Source organism: Podarcis liolepis, assembly GCF_965112155.1.
Source record: "Podarcis liolepis genome assembly, chromosome: 9".
NCBI classification, from domain to species: domain Eukaryota; kingdom Metazoa; phylum Chordata; class Lepidosauria; order Squamata; family Lacertidae; genus Podarcis; species Podarcis liolepis.
The window spans coordinates 56969766-56992249 of NC_139564.1; the positions used below are offsets into that span (position 1 = coordinate 56969766).

The 22484-nt window shown below is 41.4% G+C and overlaps 1 protein-coding gene across 8 annotated transcripts in view; it reads left to right on the forward strand.

Moving 5' to 3' along the window:
* Positions 1–22484, forward strand: part of SLC7A2 (solute carrier family 7 member 2) — a 48707-nt gene that overhangs the window by 5863 nt on the left and 20360 nt on the right. For 4 of the 8 annotated variants that reach the window (XM_083459954.1, XM_083459952.1, XM_083459948.1 and 1 more), the window contains exon 2: positions 21122–21512. In XM_083459954.1, the coding sequence (XP_083316080.1) occupies positions 21137–21512 (376 nt within the window). In that variant the 5' untranslated portion in view covers positions 21122–21136. Of the gene's footprint in view, positions 1–10229; positions 11022–17482; positions 17627–21121; positions 21513–22484 lie in introns of those variants that run through there. The other 4 variants (XM_083459949.1, XM_083459955.1, XM_083459953.1 and 1 more) reach the window with 3 other exon arrangements.

Consider the following 22484-nt stretch of genomic DNA (forward strand, 5'->3'; position numbering starts at 1 on the left):
TCGGCTGCAGCTAAGATTAATTTGAAAGCAATGGAAGGGGACTTGAATAATGGTAAGCTTAAGTCACATTGATTTCAATAGAAGTTAGCTGTGGTTAACTTGTAGAGATTTCACATGTGACATGGATGCTTCCAATGGATAATAACACTTCACAAAATATTACCCCCTACTCTTTTGCCATTGCTTTGCACCTGGAAAGAATGGAGCCTCATTAAAAGATAGCATCAAGCCATAGTTAACACATATGAACAGAGCGAAACACTGCACAACTTGGGATAGGGATTGTTTTGTATATTCCTGCAAAGAGGAATCCTTTTGTAAAATGTATCCCAAGAACACTCCTACGGTGTGTTCTGTCGTATGACCCCTGAGCAATTCTGTAGAAGCAAGTAGCAAGAAAACGTGAAGGGTGTTTTTATTGAATGTGATTCAATATCTCAAAATCAAGACACGAAGTGAGGTTTCTTGGTTTAGAATGCAAAGCAGAAATCTGTCATTTTGTTCTCTTGGATTCACACATGGTCTGGGACAGGTGAAGTTGTTGGAACTCTGAAACTTTTGAGACCATACTGTTCAGTACAGTGGTACCTCGGTTTACGAACTTAATCCATTCCGGAAGTCCATTCTTAAACCGAAACTGTTCTTAAACCGAGGTGCGTTCCCTAATGAGGCCTCCTGCTGCCGGTGCCCTTCCACCATTCGGCTTCCATTTTTAGCCCGAGATAAAGTTCGTAAACCGGGACACTACTTCCGGTTTTGCGGAGTTTATAAACCAAATAGTTCGTAAACAGGGCTGTTCTTAAACCAAGGTACCACGGTATATACAGTAATTAGATAGTTTTATTTCCCACAAAAACAATTCTAAGTGTAAATATAATTTGGATAAATGTTAATTTTATATAGTTTTATATTTTTCTTGATGAACATCTGAAATCCAGATATAGAACTGGCTTTAGTACTATGGTGTATGGTTGTTTATTTAGGTGCTAAAGAACACAATTTCAGCAATGTTGAAGTGAGATTTCTATCAGTTTGGCTGTTTTTCTTACCCTATGTAGTGACAGATGGGGTTGCACTTAGTTCAGTGAACCATACAAAAGAAGAACAAAACTTGCATTAAATTACTGTTGACGATGCACTTTCTTGTCCACGGATGAGTGATGCAGAACTAACCTGCTGGAAACTGAGGCTTCATACTTGCTTCCTTTTGTTATGTGTCTCCCACCTAATTAAATCAGATTTGAAAATTATATCTGATAATTTCCCGTTATCCCTTGTAGCTAGTGGGAAAACCTTTCTGGAGTATTGTGGACTGGTGTAGAAAGCATGGCATGAAAATTGGGGGTTATTGCTGCTCTTAGTGCATTGTTTTAGTGTAATTTCCATGCAACTGGCATAGAAAGTATTTTGAGTTGCTTTGGTAGTCTCCAGTATTATATTTGATTTTTTTCAACCACAATTGATTAAAGTTTCATCTGTGTGAGCAAGAACGTCACTTTTCTAGTGTGTCACTATTGCTTTTAGCTTTGATTGCCACAACAGCAGTCTCTCCAGTTAAGCTGGACAGTTCCAACCATGCTGCTGTTCCCTTCTATATATTTAGAACTTCAACAGGACTTAGGAATAATGGCTGGGATCCAAAGAGCCTACTTCAATCATGGTGAAGTGCTAGTACTAACCTAGGGGGTAGCCAATATGGATGCTTTCATCTGCTCTACCTGCAATAAAAACATGTCTCTCCCATATCATTCTCTACAGCCACAGCAGGCACTGTAACTCTAGCAGTTTGACTTTAACTCTGAAGGTGCACTCTTCCATAGTCTCCTGAGACAGACGGATGCCAACAAGAAGGTGTGACTGAATCAAACAGCAATTTTATGCACTCTTTTTTGACCTAGTTTGAACTTTATAGACCTAGTTTGAACAATGGTTTAAATGAACATTACTGTAGTTAATAAGCCATGGCTTAGTGTTGTGTCTGAATACAGTGCAGTGCTTAAGTATGGTTTGTTAACAAAAATAAGTCATAGTTTGTTGTCTGCTTACTGACTTTGACTATGGCTTAGGGTTGCGTGCAGATGTGGGCATTGTTTGTACATGGAGTGTAAAATATCAAGGATGGTTAAATAACAAAAGACCAGAGTAATGAAAACCTAGAAGGCTTGATAGTCAAATTGCACCAGACAACCTTTAAACTTCCTGAAGTAACAGGAGTGTAAGTCTGTACAATTAATTTGGTCCACTCTGAGTTTGGGGTATAGGAGATCTTTTTCAGAATCTCTTGGCAGATGTCCAAAATCATCCTCTGCTGGATTTTATCAGGATTTTGCCTGGGTCACACAGTACCAAAACTTTGTGACACATTGGACTTTGCAATTGTGATATAAAGTTCTTACCATACTGGTTTCTGAGACTGTTCACCATTTTTCCTGCTGTACAGTAGAATAAAAAAACATTCATGCTAATTAGTATCTTGTTCATGTTTAAAATGGTATAAAAAACATTTTTATATTAAACAACAACATATATTATGTATATTAAACATTAATTCTTTCAGGTAAAGCAAGGCTTAAGATGAAATGCTGAAAAATCAAGGTTTTAATCTGGGTTCTAGTGTATCAAATTTGTGTACTTTTTGCTTTGACAAGGAGTACAATTTAAACATGGTGCATGGTGTTTAAGATGATTTCAGTATTTATTTTATGAAAACTTAGCATTTTCCAATTCAGGACAATTAAGGAATAAAATTTCTTCCCTTCCCTTTTTGGAGATTGGAATTTTTACAATTTTGCCCTGCAATATAAAGTTTTGTTGTATCAGTAAAATGTGATCTATTTTGTGTTTGTTTGTAGGACATATGTCGGGGTTTATATTAAGCCAACCTGCAGCCAGATTTTTGCACTGCTCCTGATGTTGTGAGAAGCTAAGTCATGGTTTGACTTACCATTATATGTGCAAACCCAGGCTTATGGTTTGTCTTGTTCCAAACAGTAGCCAAGTTTGGTTTCCTTCTCTTGGTTTGTTGGGAGATACAAACCAAAAGTCCAGGTTCACATGTAAAACGTTTTTAGTAGTGCTGCACCAGCAGGACCAAGGAAGGAGCAAAGTGGTCACAATTTTCTAAATGTGGCCTATCAGGCTTGCTAAATCATTGTTTGGCTTAGTGTTATGTGTGAACTCAGTAAAGATCTTGTTACTTTATTAAAAAGCAACTAACCTAGGAACGGGTATTTGGACTCAAATTTTGTAAAAGAGGAAAATGCAGGTTGCTTCAGTTTCAAGGAACAAAAGAGTCTTACTGTTATGTTCAGTAACACATCTGAAAGTATTTGCAGATGAAGACTTGCTCAGATTCTTATGTCAACCAAGATGTTGGCCAAGTGTTGCAAAGAATCTGAAAGAAAATATTATCCTAATCACTATAGTGACCCTGCTGATATTGCATTTCAGATATTGTCAGACCTCTCGCATTGTTCACTGGAATGTGGTATTCAGTATGTTGTCCAAAAAGGAATGTGACTCTTGGGTTGAAATAGGTTTTGCACCCCTGTCTTATACTCTCCTTGTGGCCATGCTAGAGGAGGAAAGGGAAGAGCTTGAACCCAAGGCTTCTCCACGTAATGATAAATTATAGTTGAGTGTTAAGTCTGAATAGCACCAATGTGTGTGGGAAGGCAGGTGTGCAATCTCTCTGCTGTTATGATTCTTAACTGCAACTGCTCTTTTTAGTAAAGTAGATTTAAAAAAAAAGAATGCTGTTTTGGATTCTGTTAGGTTCATTGTTGCATTTCCCATTCTTACAAAGCAGTTTTTCAGTTTTTTAAACATGTCCAAACCATAGCCTCTTTGAAAGGTCTTAACATTGCTAGGTTGGGTGAGATTGAGCTATCCCAGCAGTCACTCATTATTTTACCACACTCCAGTATCATCCGCTCCACTTACTTATAAAATTATAGTTTAAATATTTTTCCCCCAGCTTTGCTCTTGTTCCTTGTATGATAGGACAACAGTGACAGCCAATTATCATCTCAATTAGTACATCTCAGTTAGAACCTCCTCTCCTCCTTCAGTACAAGGTCCCCGGATGGGTTACATTTTTACATACAAAATTAAAATAAGTTGAAAGCAAATTATGATGAGGAAAATAAGATGGGGTGTGTGTGTGTGTGTGTGTGTGTGTGTGTGTGCACGTGCGCGCGCACACACACACGCTGTTAAAGACACTGGAAACTATTGAAGGTGCCAAATGCATTTCTGGGGTGGGTAAACCACAACTTAAGAGATTGCTACAGAGAATGCCCTCTCCTCTGTCACCACCACCCAACCTTCTGTGCCAGTGGAACTGCCAGTGGAACTGTGCCAGTGGAACAGTGGAGCTTAACATCCAAGATCTGTATGGAAGATTCCATACAGATCTTGGATGTTAAGCTCCACTGTTCCACTGGCACAGTTTTTCAGATATTTGGGACCAAGTCGCTTAGAACTTCAAACGTCAATGTGTCCATCTTAAACTGGGCCCAGAAATGAAACAGCAACCAGTGCAGCTTTTATTTTAATATGAATTCTAAGTGGAACCCCAGCCAGTATATCTCCTGCTGCATTTTGGTCCAGCTGAAGTTTCTTGCTATGATCTGTCCAGCAACAGCAGCAGCCAAGAGGAACAACAGCATTTCTTTGTAGGCAACGGGAATGTTCTGTCCCATCATTTATGGTGAAGGTGGTTACACCAAGAGGAACTTGGCAGCTCTGTGAGGCCAGCACCCTTCGCAAACTACAGCCCCCAGCATTCTTTGGGAGAAGCCATGGCTGTTAAAAGTGGTACAAAGTGCTTCAAATGAATGCCAAGAATGTGAGTTCGAGAGGACTTCCCTAAACTGGTAGGAGGGTCCTGATGTAAAACGGGCACAATCTCCGCTTGCTCTTACCCAAAGCCCAACTTTGCATTCACATTTGATTCAATTACATTTGTACTTGATATTCTTCTTAAAATAAACCTTTTGACAGAAAAAAACCATTGTTTGGCAGCTAACTTGGCTGAGACATAGCGCTAGGGAACGGAAGCTCCAGCCTTCATTATTTTTCCAGAAAACTGCATATAGTTTGCAGAATGTTTCCCAACTGCGCCTCAAAAAAGGAGAGAAGAAGAAAACTACCGTGCTCAACTGTTGTGTCGAATGCAAAGCACATGTCACTGTCCTGGCTGCCCCTCTGTATGTACTCTGCACAGCAAATACTTCAAGTGGTGGAGAAAATTTCAACATATGCTTGGGTTAGCAGAAGGTCATTGGACGCAGCCATTGCATGGTCAGTTCCAAAATCTCTGATCAAGTTCCCAGTGTGTTTCACAAGGGGGTAACAGTTGTGGCAGGGGAAGCGTAGTCACAAATGCACCAGTTGCTTGGAGCAGTTAAAATGAATGAGTTTCATCCACCTTCATTCCCATCCTTTCTCAGCCTTGTCCAGAAAATTGGGTGTTCAAGTAACATTGCTTTCATGATGGGGAGGGGAGTAAAAGGGGAAGGTAGGGGAGAGAGTATTTCAAACCCTGTTACTGATACATTAAGTGCTATTTAAAGCAAAGAATGCGTCTTGAAAATGGAACTCTCTGGCTTTAGTTGCCTCGGTTATAAATAAGTGTTTCTTCGACTTCAGAATAGATATTTTATATTATTTTGACAAGGCATCTTATGTATTAAATGTGCAGAAATGGATTAGATGTCTGCTAGTGCGCAAATGGGTCAGGTGTCTAATTCTTAATGTTAAAGGTTATCGTTCTCCTGGAGAATTGAATCACCCTGTATATTATAGGCTTAGAATTAATCACAATCTCACGCTAAATGCAGCAAGTAGAACAAATCCTGGAAAATGTCTTTGTTTAGCAGTTCTCCCTCTTACTAGGGGCTGTGGGAGTCTGATTTGAATAGAATTTATACCTGCGGTAGCTGTGAGGCACATAAATGCTTTAAAGAGAAGATATACACTTTATTCATTTGATTATTTGTTTTTACTTAATTGTATTTTGAAGCGGTTTTGCTAGGCAAGCCCATCCAAAGTGGCTTACAGCATTTAAAGCACAGTGAGTGAATAATAGACTAATTTTAATAAAATAAAATAAATCCCATAAAGAAGAAATAAAACAGTACCAACTATAAAATAACAGTGCCAACTATTTTAACTGGATGGTTAATATGAAGAGATTACATTTTCAGAGCCTTCTGAGATCCCTGTAGCAGATCAATATGACTCAGATCTGAAGGGAGAGAGTTCCTAAACTGTGGGGCCACCACGGAGAAAGCCCATTCTCTCATAGGCACCTCCTTCACTTACCTAGGAGGATGGCTACTTGAGGATGGTCTCTGAAGTCAGTACCAATGCATGGGGCAGGATTAAGCAGGCACAGGCAATCCAACAGATAACTTGGGCCCAAACTGTTTTAAGACTTTGCAGTGCTTTAAAATGGACCCAGTTAGCAGCATTTTACATTGGACCTGGGCATGAAACTGGCATAAGAACCGTGTCTCCCTTGGGATTCCATTTTCTAGCCCCTAGGAGTTTCTGAACCCTCATCAAAGGCAGCCCCCATAAAGTGTAATACAGTCATCTAATATAAGGTTACCAGATTTTTTTTCAATGAATCCGGGGACACTTTTCAACTTCAATGGATTTTGTATGGGGACTGATTTGTAAATCGGGGGACTGTCCCTGGGAAACGGGCACACCTGGTAACCTTTATCCAATATAGATGTGGCCAGGGCAAGGATCAGTGTGGTCAGGTCAGACCTCCTCGGATGGAATCGCATCTGACATACGAGCCCAAGCTGTTAAAAAGGCATTCTTGGCTGCTGATGCTACCTGGACTTTCCCAGTCGGTACTGAATCCTAGAGCCCTCCTAAAATGCATCCATGTTCTTTTATGGGGGGGCGCGAGGTGTCCCACACAATACAAACTGCAAACCTTCCCAAGGCGCACAACCTAACTAATTGTGGCTAAACGCCTAATGAAACGGATGCAGCTTAAACGTAGTCGCAACACAGGCTGTGCAATGCTAAGCACACTCACTTAAAAAAACACCTAAGTCTGCTGAATTCAGCACAGCTAATAAGGTTTCTTGCGACATATTTTGTCAGATGATGTTGCTCTCTTTGGAGTTCAGAGTGGCCTCTTGCCCATTAATAATAATAATAATAATAATAATAATAATAATAATAATTTATACCCCACCCATCTGGCTGGTTTCCCCAGCCACTCTGGGCAGCTTTCAACAGAATATTAAAATACAATAATCTATTAAACATTAAAAGCTTCCCTAAACAGGACTGCCTTCAGATGTCTTCTAAAAGTCTGGTAGTTGTTTATCTTTTTGACATCTGATGGGAGGGCGTTCCACAGGGCGGGTGCCACTATCAAGAAGACCCTCTACCTGGTTCCCTGTAACTTGGCTTCTCGCAGCGAGGGAACTGCCAGAAGGCCCTTGGCGCTGGACCTCAGTGTCCGGGCAGAACGATGGGGGTGGAAATGGTCCTTCAGGTATACTGGACCGAGGCTTGGGCCATAATAAATCTGTTGGCATTTAAGATGTGGTTGTATGTGTGCTTGCTAGAGAGTTTGACAGAGGGCACTGCACCTGTCTCAAGTGGCAGTGAAGGGTGTAGAGGAAAATTAGGAAGTAGTGCAAAGTGGAAAGCCACCAAATGTGGGTAAAGGCGAAGTCCCCGGGTCCCTCTCACCTTTAGCAATCAAAGGAACATAAAAATAGACTTGCCGGTCAGGTGGATGGCTGCCTCGTGATTAGGAAAACTCTGTGTAAAGGGTTCATAAGAATTAATCACACCCTTCTAACCTGTCAGCAATTTCTTCACAGAGGTTACAAAGTGGCACCAAACTAGAAATAGAAAGTTTGGTAGAATCTTGCCCAAGGGATTGCAGTGGAAACTTGGTAACCTCTAGGGGAGAGGTAAAACACTGTTATTTATTAAAAACAATTTAAGACACAGTCAATAAGTAGAAGGGCTTCCTTTTCGGTTGTAGAATGAGGTGGGTGCCAAACAGCTGATTTTAGGTGTCATGAAAGGACAGCAAACTTTTAATAACTTCTGCCGCTTTGGGGTTTTTTCTACCATCAAGCATTATATTTTAACCTGGAGGTAGGCTGTATGAATTGTGTATTGATTTGTAATGATTTGTAATGATTTGTTGGGTCTCTGGACCGTAATAAAGATTGATTGATTGATTATATAATTTTTTAAAAATAAATTGATAAATTAGTAATACATTTTTTCCCTTCCACTGAAAAGCACTTATGTGGTTTCTTGTCTGAGATGCCAAAATAGCTTGGCCAGGCTTGGGTAGAATACATCGTGACTTGAGAAGAAGAGCGCCATTTTCTTTTTCACCTCAGGCAACAAAATGTATTGGGCCATAATAATATAATAATAATAATTTATTATTTATACCCCGCCCATCTGGCTGGGTTTCCCCAGCCACTCTGGGCGGCTTCCAAAAGAATATTAAAATACAATGATACATCAAACATTAAAAGCTTCCCATCCATGTCACTTGCTTTCTAACACATATTGATGTGGGACTACTCAGGGATCCAGATTTTTTTGTGGGGGTGGGGAGTTGTCTGTAGCATTTGTTAACAACTCATCTACATTTTGATGCTATTAGTAGTAAAAATCTCTAAAGCAGTATATTTCCAACATAACAAGAAATATTTGCACATATTTGCCTTGCACATGAAATATTTGTATTTTTAACATCAACCTGAAAGTTAGAATGAGGCTGAATGGCCTTCTCCCTGGTCTTAATACCACCAGTCAGGATATGTAGCAAGGTCCCTCAGGCATCCATCTGTCTGTCTGCAGCTTCAGTTGATGGAGACATAATATAACAGAAATTTCTGGTAGAAGAAAGACTAAAAATATTGCATTAGCCCTAGGTGAATACATTCTTGGGAGGTTGGAGGCAGTGGGTACAACAGGTGAATGTGTGTCTGTGAATGCCCTTTTTTGGGGTCACAATTGCTTATAGAGCCAATTTGCAATTTTAGTTTTTAAATTGGGATTCAAAGAGCACTAAGGTTTAGGTGGCTTAATACAAGTGTGGCCCTGTCATTTAGCAATGACATATGAGGCTGGCTTTCTCTGCAATAAATCCAGAACTGTCAGTTTGGTCCCCAGGCATTAGTTTAGAATGGGGAACTACAACTATTTTAAATGCACTTACTTCACATACATAGTTCATAGCACTGTATGTGCTTGGTTTTCTTGTTCTTTTTTTGTCTAAGTTCAAGAAGTTTGAATGGCTCTTGCTTGGGATGCAATCCTGCGCTGAGTTACATTTGACCTCGGTAGGTTTTGTTGCTGGGGCAGGACTGTAGCGCTTCTTACTCCTAAGCCATAGATTTCCAAAGGGTGAAAATGGAAGGAAATGCAGGAAAGTAGTGTGATCTAAATCCATCTGTGACTATTGCTCTCCATGGAACTAGGGCACAAAGTGCAAACCTGTCCTCTTCATGAAAGCACAGGCAATTATGTGGGCACATTTGCAGCAACTGAATCCCTTCGCCACCCTAGCATGTTCTTGTGGACATGTTGGGAGTGTAAGGCTACAGAAAGCAGACTTTCTGCCAAATCTTGTTCCCTTGGGTTTAGAAGGAAACAACTTGCAGTTGCTGTGTGGAAGGGAAATGGTGTTTCACAAGAGGAGACTTGAATGTTCTGGATACTGGTTATCTCTCTGTGATGGAAGACCCCTGGCATAGAATTCTGGTTTGTTCTGCCCTGAAACACATCACCTGGTTCCCAATTCATTGTAAATGGAAATAAGTATATTTCTAGAGAGGGGCAAACAATGCAAGGATGTTCGCAATGTAGCTGCAAATTTTAGCATTTACCTTCTAGTTTTGTTTAAATGGGGCAATAAACAACAGCGCTTGAGAGAAGATGTCTCTGGTCTGAGCCCTTTTGTGCAAAAAATATTGGCATCTTATGGCTGTTCCCACATTGAGGTCCCATGGTAGCTTCAACATGTGTAGTGGTGGCAAGTTTGTAGACTTAACTACCCAGTTGCCTTCTTGCACCATGTTACTATGTTTACCAGTTGTGAAATTTGTCTTCATGAACCCTCTTGTTGGGGCAATCTGGATCCAGTTTCATGGAATGGGAAAGTAGTTGCAAAAATAATCCTTACTTGACTAAATCAAAGCTATATACAAAGGTAAGAACATAGCTGACTCAGGAAGGTGTGTGTGTGTGTGTGTGTGTGTGTGTGTGTGTGTGTGTGTGTGTGTGCTGGTCCCCAAGCCTCTGGCTAGGATATTTTGATGCATTTGCTTGCTACCATTTTATGTTGCTTAAATCTGCCAGCTCTCTGTTACCTCTGAATAAGGATGAGTTTGCTTTAACTTTAAGCTTTACTCACTCCCTGCTGCCTTTGACACAATCCTCACTACAAATAGGGTGTTTTTTTGTTTTGTTTTGTTTTGTTTTGTTTGCTCGCAGGCAGATTTATTGCACTTTGACTTCAAGAGTTTATTTAAGGCCTATGCCTTTAAAATGGTAGTTCCACCCACAGGCTGCCTTTAAAAAGGAAAATCACTGTTGTGAGGTGGAGCTGAGGACCGCACTGCCAACAAAATTATAAGTAGTTGCTTCAGCTTGCTTGGGAACATCTGGAGTTTGGAGGATGATATATAGTAGTAGGTCTCTGTAGCAATTTTAGAGACGTTGAAAGCCAGATTGAGTTACTGGTCTTAGCAGTTATATAGCTCCTAGGATCTTATGTCTATGGAAAGGGATTAATCCTTCCTTTCTGCAGACTTGACGCTGCCACCCAGTGAAATATTTTTGTGAGCTTGTCTGTAATTTGGTGAATCTTTACTTATCACCAGAGATAAGTAAGCGGTTGTGACTATTTTTTGAAATCTAGCATAGCACTAGGCAGCAACTTGCAAGATATCTTTTCCTGCATAAAACCACAGAGAATTGGAATTCTTAAAGGCGACTTGAGAAAATTGGTGAGTTGGAGCTGCTTGGGATTTTATATCACGTGTATCTCAAATTGCATACTTAAATTGAGGTAGTATATCAACCCATGATTTGGATAAAAAAAATTAAAAGTAAGGTAATGATACTATTTTATTCATTCTGCTTGCCCTGATAATTCATACGGCAGTGCTGTTTATATCCTGTCATGAAAGCATAGCTATCTCTTTGCAGGTGTTAAATCTTTTCTGAAGTCCTATCAAATGCAACAGTTCTGTATAACATTAAGATTATAATCTACCTTTTCTTGAAATTCATAGCTAGCCATCACTAATTTCACTAACTTCTGCTTATTTTAATATTCTTAATCTTAAACACATTTAAGGCATTTTGCATTTGGGTATGTTCTCTGAGAAAGAGCTTTATAAACTGTGTGTTTCCATGTATCTATCAGAAAAACTGAATTGTATTATGAATTGGTATTTTAAGCTTCCAAGGACATTTTGGTGAAAGTAAGATTTTGTGCAGAAAAAATACCTTCATGTTTGACATGGTAACTACATCAGTCTGTTTCATTATATTGTCGCATGGAGCACAAAAGAGTACTTCTGAACTTTGAAGTGTCTGCTCAATGTGAGAATAGGATTTAGATCCAAGGTGTTCTGAATCTGGGTAATCTTGAGCTTATCACCATGTCTTAAAGCAAATGTGGAAAACCTGGGTACCTTACACATGTTGGTACACTCTCATGGGGGGTAGGACCATAGTTCAGCAACCACTTTGTATACAGAAAGTCCCATATCCAATCCCTGGCATCTCTAGATAGAGCAGGGAAAGACTGTTGTCTGAAACCTGGAGAGCTACTGCCAGTCACTGTAGAGCCAGTGCTAAGATAGAAGGACTCAATAGTCTGACTTAGGAAGATGTTTTATATCAACTCTTATGTTCCTATCAGCCTCAGCCACTGTGTCTGGGATGAGATGGTGGGAGTTGTGGTCCAACAGCATCTGGGGGCCACCACACATGTTTGTATAAATATGAATAAGTATTGCAAAAGGACACCATTAATTTGCAGTGTGGAGGAGGCCCAAGCTAACCACTTCAGCTTTTGTCCCTGGACTTCTCACCCCATAGAAAAGAGGGGGGGGGGGATATCTAACTCTGGTTTTAGAAGTGAGGTAGTTGTTTTCTTGGGGATAAACTCTGAACTGGTGAGTGAGACAAGATGGGGCTTCCTGAAAGAAATCGTTGGAAGAAATCAGATCATCCCAACACCAAAAAAGGACCTGTAAGTAAACCCATGCAGCATGGAGTTGTTTCTTAAAGGAAGCCTAAGCAGCCTTCAGCTCTCCCAGATGCAGCAGATGCAGAATTTAGAGACTTGGTGTAAAGAAGGCTTGCTGGAGGACTAGCTGGAACTAGCCAAAGAGGTTTACAAGGCAGGTGATTTTTTGAGATTGGATAGTTAAGCAATAAGTTTACCCCAATAAGTTTTCAGTGTCCGGGATCAGGTTCTTATTATTGGTATACCTCTAAGAAGGATTAATGTCAAAACCCCATGAGTTATGGGGTCAAAGTCAACTTGGAAGTTTAAGTTACAAAGATGCCGTGAAGAAAGAGGGATTACTGACAGTTTGTCTAGCAGATCAGTCCTGCCGGTGTGGCATAATATACCTCAGTAAGTGACTTATTCAAGGTTTAAAGTTTAGATCTATATTTTGCATAGGGCACATTATATTGGCCTGGGTTCAGGGGCAATTGGGGGAATAAAGAAGAGTTCCCTGCAGAATTGACTGTAGATGTGAGGAGTTTTGTAGGTTTGGCATATATAGAGATGATTGCAATGAAAGACAGGAGACCTTAGGAACCTGTTTACTGAGAGGGTTTGGAAGCTTCCTATGATCTTCATGGAAATATGCCTAGAGAACTTTTGAGAAGCAGTAGAAATTGCTACACAAATTGAGTCTTTCTACATAGCATCTGGACCAAGAAAAATACTGTCGAGTAATATCCAAAGTGCTGCCAATGCGGTTCGCTGGAATTAGTTCACAGGTTAAAATTACCATATTGGCCTGAATATGAGCTTCACTTTTTTCCCAAATTCTGATCGTGAAAAGTTAAAGTGTGGCTTAAATTCGCGACCTTACAAAAATTGGCTTTTACGATATCGCTGCTGAAACAGACATATGGTAAAACAGAACGGGTGTGAGTGCCTGCAGAATTTTAAGGTAGCAGCTTATATTCAGGTATTGTCTTTTTTCCTCCCCCCCCCCCGAATTCTAAAGGTGCAGCTCATATTCAGGTGCGGCTTATATTTGGGCCAATACGGTAGATATTGGTACTTTCTGACTTCAGTGAACTAATTTGTAAGGAATCAGAAATACTGATTTCGAAAAGGAGATACACAACTGAAAGTTCATCCAGAAACCACAAACTCCACCACTGTCAGGAGCTGCTGCACTCTGCCCTAGGTGGTGAACCACTGCAACCTTTTTCATTGAATGCCTTTTGGGCTGATTACACGTACCCAATCGTACCATTGGATCTTTCTGGGCAGTCTTCCTTTCCCAGTTGACCCTGCCTTGAGCTACATGGTTTACCTGAGCTGTAACATTTCTGTTCTTTCTCTTTGGTCCTTATTCTTGCGGTGTTCTGCAATTCTTGCCTTCTGATCATCTTGACTCCTGGCACATATTCCAGATCCTGCTTCTTCCATTATAAGCCTCTAAGCTATTATAGTTCATAAAAAAGACATCTGAACGTGAAACGTGGGCTGTGAACATTCTACTCTGAATCCAGAGTCTCCAACCGCTGACTATTAGCCAAAATCCATATTGATCTCTGTCCTATCACTTCTTATGAAATACTGCATTTTGATGTGTCCCCCTTCCCAACTAGCTTCAATCTGAATTGAGAAAATGAATGACCCAGCTGCATTTTAAGCTTGCAGTAGCCACGCCACTTGAGAATACATGATCTGATGGTGTCCACGAATGTGCCAGATTTTAAACAGATCTGATAAAAAATGCCACAAGTACAGGAAGTTAGCTCTTTGAAGCGTATGCCATTTAGTGGTTTTAAACCACTGTGGTTTGTGTGGGCACTGCTGCAATTCACTGAACATAGGAGAAGGCCCTTTCTCCTTTGAACCAATATGGAAATAATTGACTTTAAGAGCTTCCAAGAGACTCTGGCATGCTTTCAGCTGCAGTTACATAACTATCCAGTATTGTAACAGGCTTAATCATAACACAGGGACCGAGCAGTCTGGCCTTGTGTACCAATTCTGATAACTACTATCATATGGTGATTAAAATGCTGAGCTTAAACCAGGGGAAAGTAGGTGCAGGTGCCTATTTGCACCATGTTTGCTGCACAGTTAGCTTTCCCCCAGTTGCTTCTCTCAGCCTAGCAACAGGGGTTGTGATAAAATGGGGAGCAACTCTCGTATATAAGTTGCATTGAGCTCCTTGGAAGCAGGGTGGGATATAAACTGGGGGGGGGGGGATGAATTACTTCCAAGGCCTTGGTATCATTCTTTCTACAATGCCTCATGGCGGTTGCTGTTCAAGCAATTCAGTTTTGCTGTGGCTAACCTTTTTAATCATTTATGGAAAGCAGGCCCTACGTTTCTTTCTCCTTTTCATCTTCCCTTACACGTTTTGAAGGATATTTTTGAAATGAGATTGCCTACACTGAGGGGCTCTCCTGCAAGTGCCTGTCACCCTTTATCACTTTTAATATGTAGAAATTGCTCGGAGGAATTTCCATCCAGCCTTCTCACGATCCATAGCATTGTTGGTATTATTGCAAACATCTGCTCAGAAGTAGGAGCTTTGATCTGGGACCGTTTGCTGAATTCATGCACGGCGAGGGACAAAGCTGAGTCGCTCACTTGGCCATGTGTGGCATGTTAGGAAAGTTGTGGTGTGTGCTGCCTAATTCCAGGTCTGCTAAAGTCAGTGGCTGCTTGTGAATGTCTGGATTGCAGCCTACGACTGCCATCCAAAGGACATTTGTTCTATTGAAATCAATGATGTTTAATTCCAGGTAAGTGCCTCCAGAGGCCACCTTGGTCATACCTGTGCATATCAATCATAGTGGTGCTACTGTGGCTTTGCAACATTTTTTCTTCTATATTTATTACAGTAATTTATATCCCACAGAAAACTACTCAAGGCAGGCCTCGATTTTAAAATATGTACCAAAAAAATGCAAATAAAACATTGTTAAATAAATTAAAATTACAGGAATTTAAAGACATTATGGAAGAGGTAGTATTTAGTTTTTTTTAAAGCACGTTGGAATAAAACTGTTGCTTTTGCAAGTTATTATACAGCAATGTAATCTTGATGCACGTGCCTCTTTTGCTCCTCACAAGGTCTTTGCAATACCACGCACACAGGGTTTTTGTGCAGCGGCTGGATTGTTTTGCGAGCTGCAGTGCCATGCAGCAACTTTAAGCACTGCACCGACTGTTTGCCTTGTGCTGCGTAAAAGCAAACACATAGTTAAGAGATCATTTGCTTGGGTAAACTTCAGTTATCACTGCAGCTTGTGGGGAAATAATGTCTAAAGTTTGGCTTCCTGTGGCTGCATCCTGTACCCACTTGCTGCAATGAACTCAATGGAAGTTACTTCCGAGAAGGCATGTATAGCATTGTGTAGGATAGGAGAGTGTCCATTAGACCATAGAATCATAGAGTTGGAAGGGACCTTGAGGGCCATCTCATCCAACCGGCTTCAATGCAGGAAGGTTTGGGGCTCAAACCCAGGACCCTGAGATTAAGAGTCTCATGCTCTACCAACCGAGGATAGGATTCCTCTCCCCTCCCAACTTATAGTTATTCCTTGATTGCTGTAGAATTACTTCTTTATTAAGGCCAGCCTACTAATAACACAAGGGATGTGGGTGGCGCTATGGGTTAAACCACAGAGCCTAGGACTTGCCGATCAGAAGGTCGGCGGTTTGAATTCCCGCGACAGGGTGAGCTCCTGTTGCTCAGTCCCTGCTCCTGCCAACCTAGCAGTTTGAAAGCACGTCAAAGTTCAAGTAGATAAATAGGTACCGCTCCGGCGGGAAGGTAAAAGGCGTTTCTGTGCGCTGCTCGGGTTCGCCAGAAGCGGCTTTGTCATGCTGGCCACATGACCCGGAAGCTGTATGCCGCCTCCCTCGGCCAATAAAGCGAGATGAGTGCCGCAACCCCAGAGTCGGTCACGACTGGACCTAATGGTCAGGGGTCCCTTTACCTTTACTAATAACACAAATACAGGTCATCAATACAACTGATCACAGCAATATCCTTGAACAATATGCAACTGATGTATTTGAGAGACACAGGGAGTGTTTATTTTCTAGCTCTCTTTAACAATTCAGTTGCCGGTATTAACAGGTGCAGGGCTTCACGAGCTATACTAACGGATGGAAGTATCAACCTATTCTAGACCTACTTTCCCCTCTAAGCAACTCTGTGGAAGTTGAGCAGGTGATGTGCCTACACAAGAAGCCACCTGGAAACTCCTCAGCTCATGTCTTGAGGTTCATGATGGAAGAAAGATGGGATGTAAATTAAAGTGTCTGGAGCACTGGGCTGAGGAGAAGTAAGGCAGGGATGTGGGAGAAATGTGCTGTTTCTTTTTAACCCACTCCCCACATCACATTCATGCTTTGTATGTGAACTCATGTCTCCCATTGTTCTACCATGGTGTGTTTGTGACTTGGAGCCTCATTTCTGAAGCATAATATTTGAATATGCTTTGCTATTCATCACTGCTTTTCGCTGTGGATGCTATCCAAAGACAGTCATGTACATACTTGCTGCAGACATTCAGGGCACACACTGCTGAAAACTAGTTCCAGCTTTTCTTATGTAGCACTTGCTGGTTAAAACTTGACGCTCTCAGTTCATAGAATCATAAAATTGTAAAGTTGGAAGGGACCCTGAGGATCATCTAGTCCAGCCCCCTGCAGTGCAGGAATATGCAGCTGTCCCATATGGGAATCAAACCTGCAACCATGCTGTAACCAAGTGGGCCACCCAGAGGAATGTCAATAAAATGCCCTAATCCAGATACGGAGATCTGTACATGGCGGTAGGCTTCTGTGTAATGCTTCCTGGAGTAGGAACTGCGTTGTGCATCGGGATGTGAGCGCTGTCTGTCAGAACAGCTTTTGTTTCCAGTGGATACATTACACCTGGCCCAAAGACAAGGATAAACAACATTTTCCCATGTATCTTTGAGCTTGGAATGCATAGCTCAAATGAACCGATTAAACTAATCAAAACTTCCTTGTTAGATATGCCAATTCACCAAACTGGCTTTGTGGGTATGTATATAACATATGCCCAGTTTCCACAGGGAAAGAAGCCAAAGTGACTTCGCCTTTCGTGTATAATGGGAAGGACTTATACGAATAGCAAAGCTCCCCCCCCCTCTTGTTTGGCAAATAGGTGGGCACGCTCAGTGTCATCCAATCACCTGTGGCTGCTTTTCCTCCACCCCCTATGAGCAAGCAGCTCCACACCACCTCCCTGTTTCTACTTTTAAGGCAGATGTTTAAGTAAAATCAGTCTGAACCGTTTGCTGCCTACACTTACAGATACAGAAATCCATATAATCTGAGCATTATTGTTGGGTGAGTAAAGCTTGGGCTGAAAGTAAACCTGTATCGAAGTAGAAGCTTTGCAGCTTGGAAAACAATCACTGAAATGGTTTGTTGGTAGGAATTAGCAGTTAAGCGTACAAACTATATTGAATGCATAAAAGAAAGATAGAAACGGCTGTGGGGAGGAGGATTTTATTCCTCAGGGGGAAATGTCTGAAACTCTGATGGTGCTCTGCTTTCCTCAGTAAACACCTTAAGGATTCCACACCTGGAATTTTGCAAAGATACTTATGTGCAGCATAAATGAAAACTGACAAATAATCTTGAAAATATTTTAGCATAATTGAGCATCTGGGGCTGTCTTTTCTCCTTCTGCTGTAGCTTAATGGGCAGCTGTTTTAGAGTGATAAGGCTGGAAGGTGCAGGGAGGAGAATGCTTTGTTTTAGGATTCCCCGTGTGGCACCTGAGGACACCAAGACAACCTCTGGCACACACCCCACTCCCCTTGTACCTGCCAAGGCCTGCTACTTCTCTCAATTTTGCATTTTAAAAATTGAGGAGGGTTGGGCTTTTATTTTTTGGGGGGTGGCCAGCTTTTTTGCCTGTGTCCCGTTTGTTTTCAGTGTGTGTTTTGTCTGGCAGGATTCTGACAATCATCAGTTTTTCTTCTGTGAAATGGGTATTTTGGGGTACCAATGACAGTTTCTTAGATTTCCTCTCCAGAGCCCCAAAGGCTGGGATCTCCAGGCTTAAGTTTCTAAAAACTTTTTTACAAGCTGCAACATGTGTGCTGTTGCTATCTTTCCTTCTTTTTCTTTTTTTAAAGTTAGAGGACAAGCCCTGGTGGCATGTTTTTTACGAGTCGGTATATCAGAAATGGCAATCGTATTATCAGCAGAAGCTTGCAATAGCAATTGTATTTACCTGCAAAAGTATTGCCTTTCAAAAGCTGCAAAATGTGATACCCTTCCACACCTGCTGTGTTCAGAACAGATGTCCGAGTACCAGGCATCAGAAATAACTGCATATTTATTGTGACTGTTGTCGTACTTTCATAGGACAAGAGAGAATTGCAGCTGCAGCCCTATAAGAGAGGGCAACTCTGCTATGAGCTAGGAATATCCTACTCTAGATAGCTGAATTAGCTAGAGCATGGTGTTGATAACCCCAAGTTTGCAGGTTCAATCCCCACAAGGTTTTCAACCTTTTTGAGTCCACAGCTCCCTTGACCAACTACATTCTTTTTGCGGCGCCCCTGTGGGGCTTTGGAGCCCAGTTCTGTCACCCATTTCCTGCAGAGCTGGCAGCCCCTCACCCTTATTCAAACACCCTCCATTGCGGAGTGTTCCCTCAGCCTCCTCTCCCTTCTCCTTGGGAGTCCTCTGGGCAGCCGCTGCTGCCGCCACTGGTCTCTGAGCGGCCCTCCTGCCCCAAAGAGAGGTGCCTCCTCGCACTGCCCCACATGGCATGGGACTTGTCTGCCCATTCCCAACAGCAAGGGCTGGTGGAGTGGCTGGCTGGGCTCCCTCGCCCGCTTGCTTGCTTGCTTACTCCAAGGCCACCTTAGCTCCTGGCAACCAGCACTCCCCTGGCCAGCCCAGAGTCACCATTCGCCTGGGGAGCCTGTAGCTAGGGCTGCTGCAACAGCTTTGCAATCCTTTGGGAGGCAGAGATGCAAGAGGGCATGGGGCAGGGGGAAGAAAAAGGGACAGAGGCCAGTGTTGCCCACAGCACCCCTGACCATCATTCAAGGTGCCCCAGGGTGCCACAGCACACTGGTTGAAAACCACTGCCATTTGAGATAGCTGCATATTCCTGCAATGCAGGAGTTGGACTTGATGATCCTCAGCGGCCCTTCCAACAAGTCTATGATTCTATGGTTGCAAGAGCTCTGTGGATTATGGAACATAAATTGTTTTTTTAAAAAAACTTTTTAAATTCAAAATTAAAACAAAACATATTATCCAGAAACATATCATCCTTATTTCCCCCCTCCCTCCCCCCCACAACCCCCCCACCCCCGACTTCCCTCAGTTCCAGTCTTTGATTTCTCTAAGAATGCTGTTTTCTGCATGTTACACAGTTGTATAGATCCTCAAACTATTTAGCTGATTATTATCAATAAAAAGTTTGTGAATGCTTATTCAAAGCCAGCCAAGGAGTCCAGTTCGCTTTGTTGCGTCTTCACATACTTTGTAAAGTACATCTTTAAAGTCACAGTTATCCTTGTCCCGTAGCTTATATGTCCCGTAGTTTATACTTACCTGGCAGGAGAGACACCTTGATCATGGAACATAAATTGAAGGACGTTCGAGGGTAGAGCTGGTTTGTTTTTTTTAGTTTAGATTGTGAAAGTTAGAGTAGAAACTCCTATCAAGATACATTAGCAGGGGTGGGAATGCATAGACTAGTGAGATTAAATTTATTGCAAGAGCAGAGGGAGCTCTCATGTGGCAGAGGCTAGTGGGTGTTGCGAGCTTTGTGTAATTTAGATTGGGTGCCTTTGGAACAGCAAAGTAAATGGTGCAATAAAACCTGTCCACAGAAAGCAGGAATAATTATCTGTTTAAATGAATGAGTAACTACTGACATCCTAATTTTTGTGCAATATGGTATACTTTGGAAAAGAGGTAACAACTTGGATTTTAAGTTGTTGGCATTTAGTAGTAGTACAAGAATGTGTTCAACAACATTTTTAGAGTATACCACAGACATATGCAATAGAATGATGTTCGTCTATCATCAAACCAGTTCAATGGTTTTTAATTTCAGTTCATAATGCTTTGCAACAGATGTGGTTTGCTAATATATATAAATTTACTGATAGCACTTAAATATTATTTGGATGGCTTTCAAACCATAGAATATTAAAAAAAAAAAAAAATCCTTCCAGTAGCACCTTAGAGACTAACTGTTTGTTTGTTTTTTTTTCGACTTTGGCAGACCAACACGGCTACCTACCTGTAACATAGAATGTTAAAATACAATAATGATAACAGAATAAAAAGAGTAAACAGATAATGGATTAAAATTTGAATGTTGTTGCTTTTATATAAAAAATCAACAGAAAGTTAAATAGCATAGTGACCTAGACAGTATTACTGATATAAAATTCAGAGGATTCATGATTTCACAATTTAAAAGTTTGAATTGGTTTGGGTTTTTTTAAGTCTGTACCTGGTGCCTAAAATGAAAAAAAGTTTATTCTACACCTTGGGACAGGAGCGTATTTTAGCAGCAATTTGTGCAAAATGAATAGGTCTGTAGTCAGTGACTCTCTGCTGCAATGTCATGTCGGTGAGCATTGCTGTGCTATGCAGCTTTTTATCTGGTGGATGAAACTGTAATTTTCATGACATATAAACGGTGGGTGGCATCTGAACAAGTCATACATTGACTAGACCTATTGGAAATGGGACTTCTACCATCATTGATCTCATTGGATCTACTTTTGAGTTAGTCAGATGCCACTCTATGGCAAATTTGGAGGACTGCAAAATGCAGTAATCTCTCTCATTTTTCAGGCTCCTTCATCCAGAATGATAACCTGTGGACCAGCCTTCTCGTTCGCCCGGTGCCTCTTGCGGAGAAAAATCGTCACTGTGGACAGCCTTGAAGATAGCAAATTATGCCGCTGTTTATCCACCATGGACCTTATTGCCCTGGGAGTAGGAAGCACCCTCGGTGCTGGCGTTTACGTCCTCGCTGGAGAAGTTGCAAAAGCAAATTCCGGACCTAGCATTGTAGTTTCTTTCCTCATAGCAGCCTTGGCTTCCGTGATGGCAGGGCTTTGTTACGCAGAATTTGGTGCTCGTGTTCCAAAGACTGGCTCTGCCTATCTGTATACTTACGTCACTGTTGGCGAACTCTGGGCTTTTATCACAGGCTGGAATCTCATTTTGTCTTATGTCATAGGTGAGTTTGGAAGATCTCGGAGGCTCTTAAGAAAATGCCAACCACAGCCTACTTGGCTTTTGTCTCCTGGCTGCTGTTCATAACTGGAGTAATCTTTTGCTTTCATGCATAAATGTGCACAGAGAGAGAGGGAGAACACTTTTTTTGGGGGGGGGACATGCTCTCAATGTTCCTGACCTTTTGGTGGCTATGGCAGCAGTGTGAATGGGACAATATCCAGCAGCCAGCAATATGAGAAGGGGATAGAATTGCAATGCATTGAAATGATGAGAGGTGAATGGCATATGGGCTAGGAAAATGGTTTTTCAAGCACAAGAATAGGGTGTGGATCCCTGTAGTGGTTATGGAAACCAAAGGAAATGACCAATAATCATATTAGTTATTCTCTTGGTGTATGTGACTAAATTAAATATACCACTACATTACGTGATGATTTGATTTTTCAGGCATTAATGAGCTCAGGGCAGTGTACATTCTCACCTTCAGCATTTACCCTATAAAGTTGGTTGGGCTGATGTGACTTGCCCATTGTCAACCTGTAAACAAAATTGATGGTGGAGAATTGACCTCTGGCCTCCCATGTCCCACTCCAACACTTTTTCTACTATGCCACACTTGTGCACAAGCCACGTGTAGATTCCAGAGATAAAATTATGCTCTCTGAGAGCAACATCAGACAATCCCCAAATTGCTTTTGATGACATGCCTCTCTTGACAAAGAGGACAAAGCCTTTGATGTCACTGCAACCATCCAGCATATTTTCTAAATAGTGGTAGAGATAATTATTTAAATTTTTTTGCAAATAAATAATTTTTGCTAATATAATTCTTAGAACAAATACTTGGTTTCTCTTGTTTTCAACCGCTGTGTAAATAATCTTGGGTGTGTGGTGCAGCATTCATCTTCCTTTTGAAGACAGAGCAGCAAGAGTTTCTCAGACTGTCATCGAACATGAGGCCCCCATGCTTATT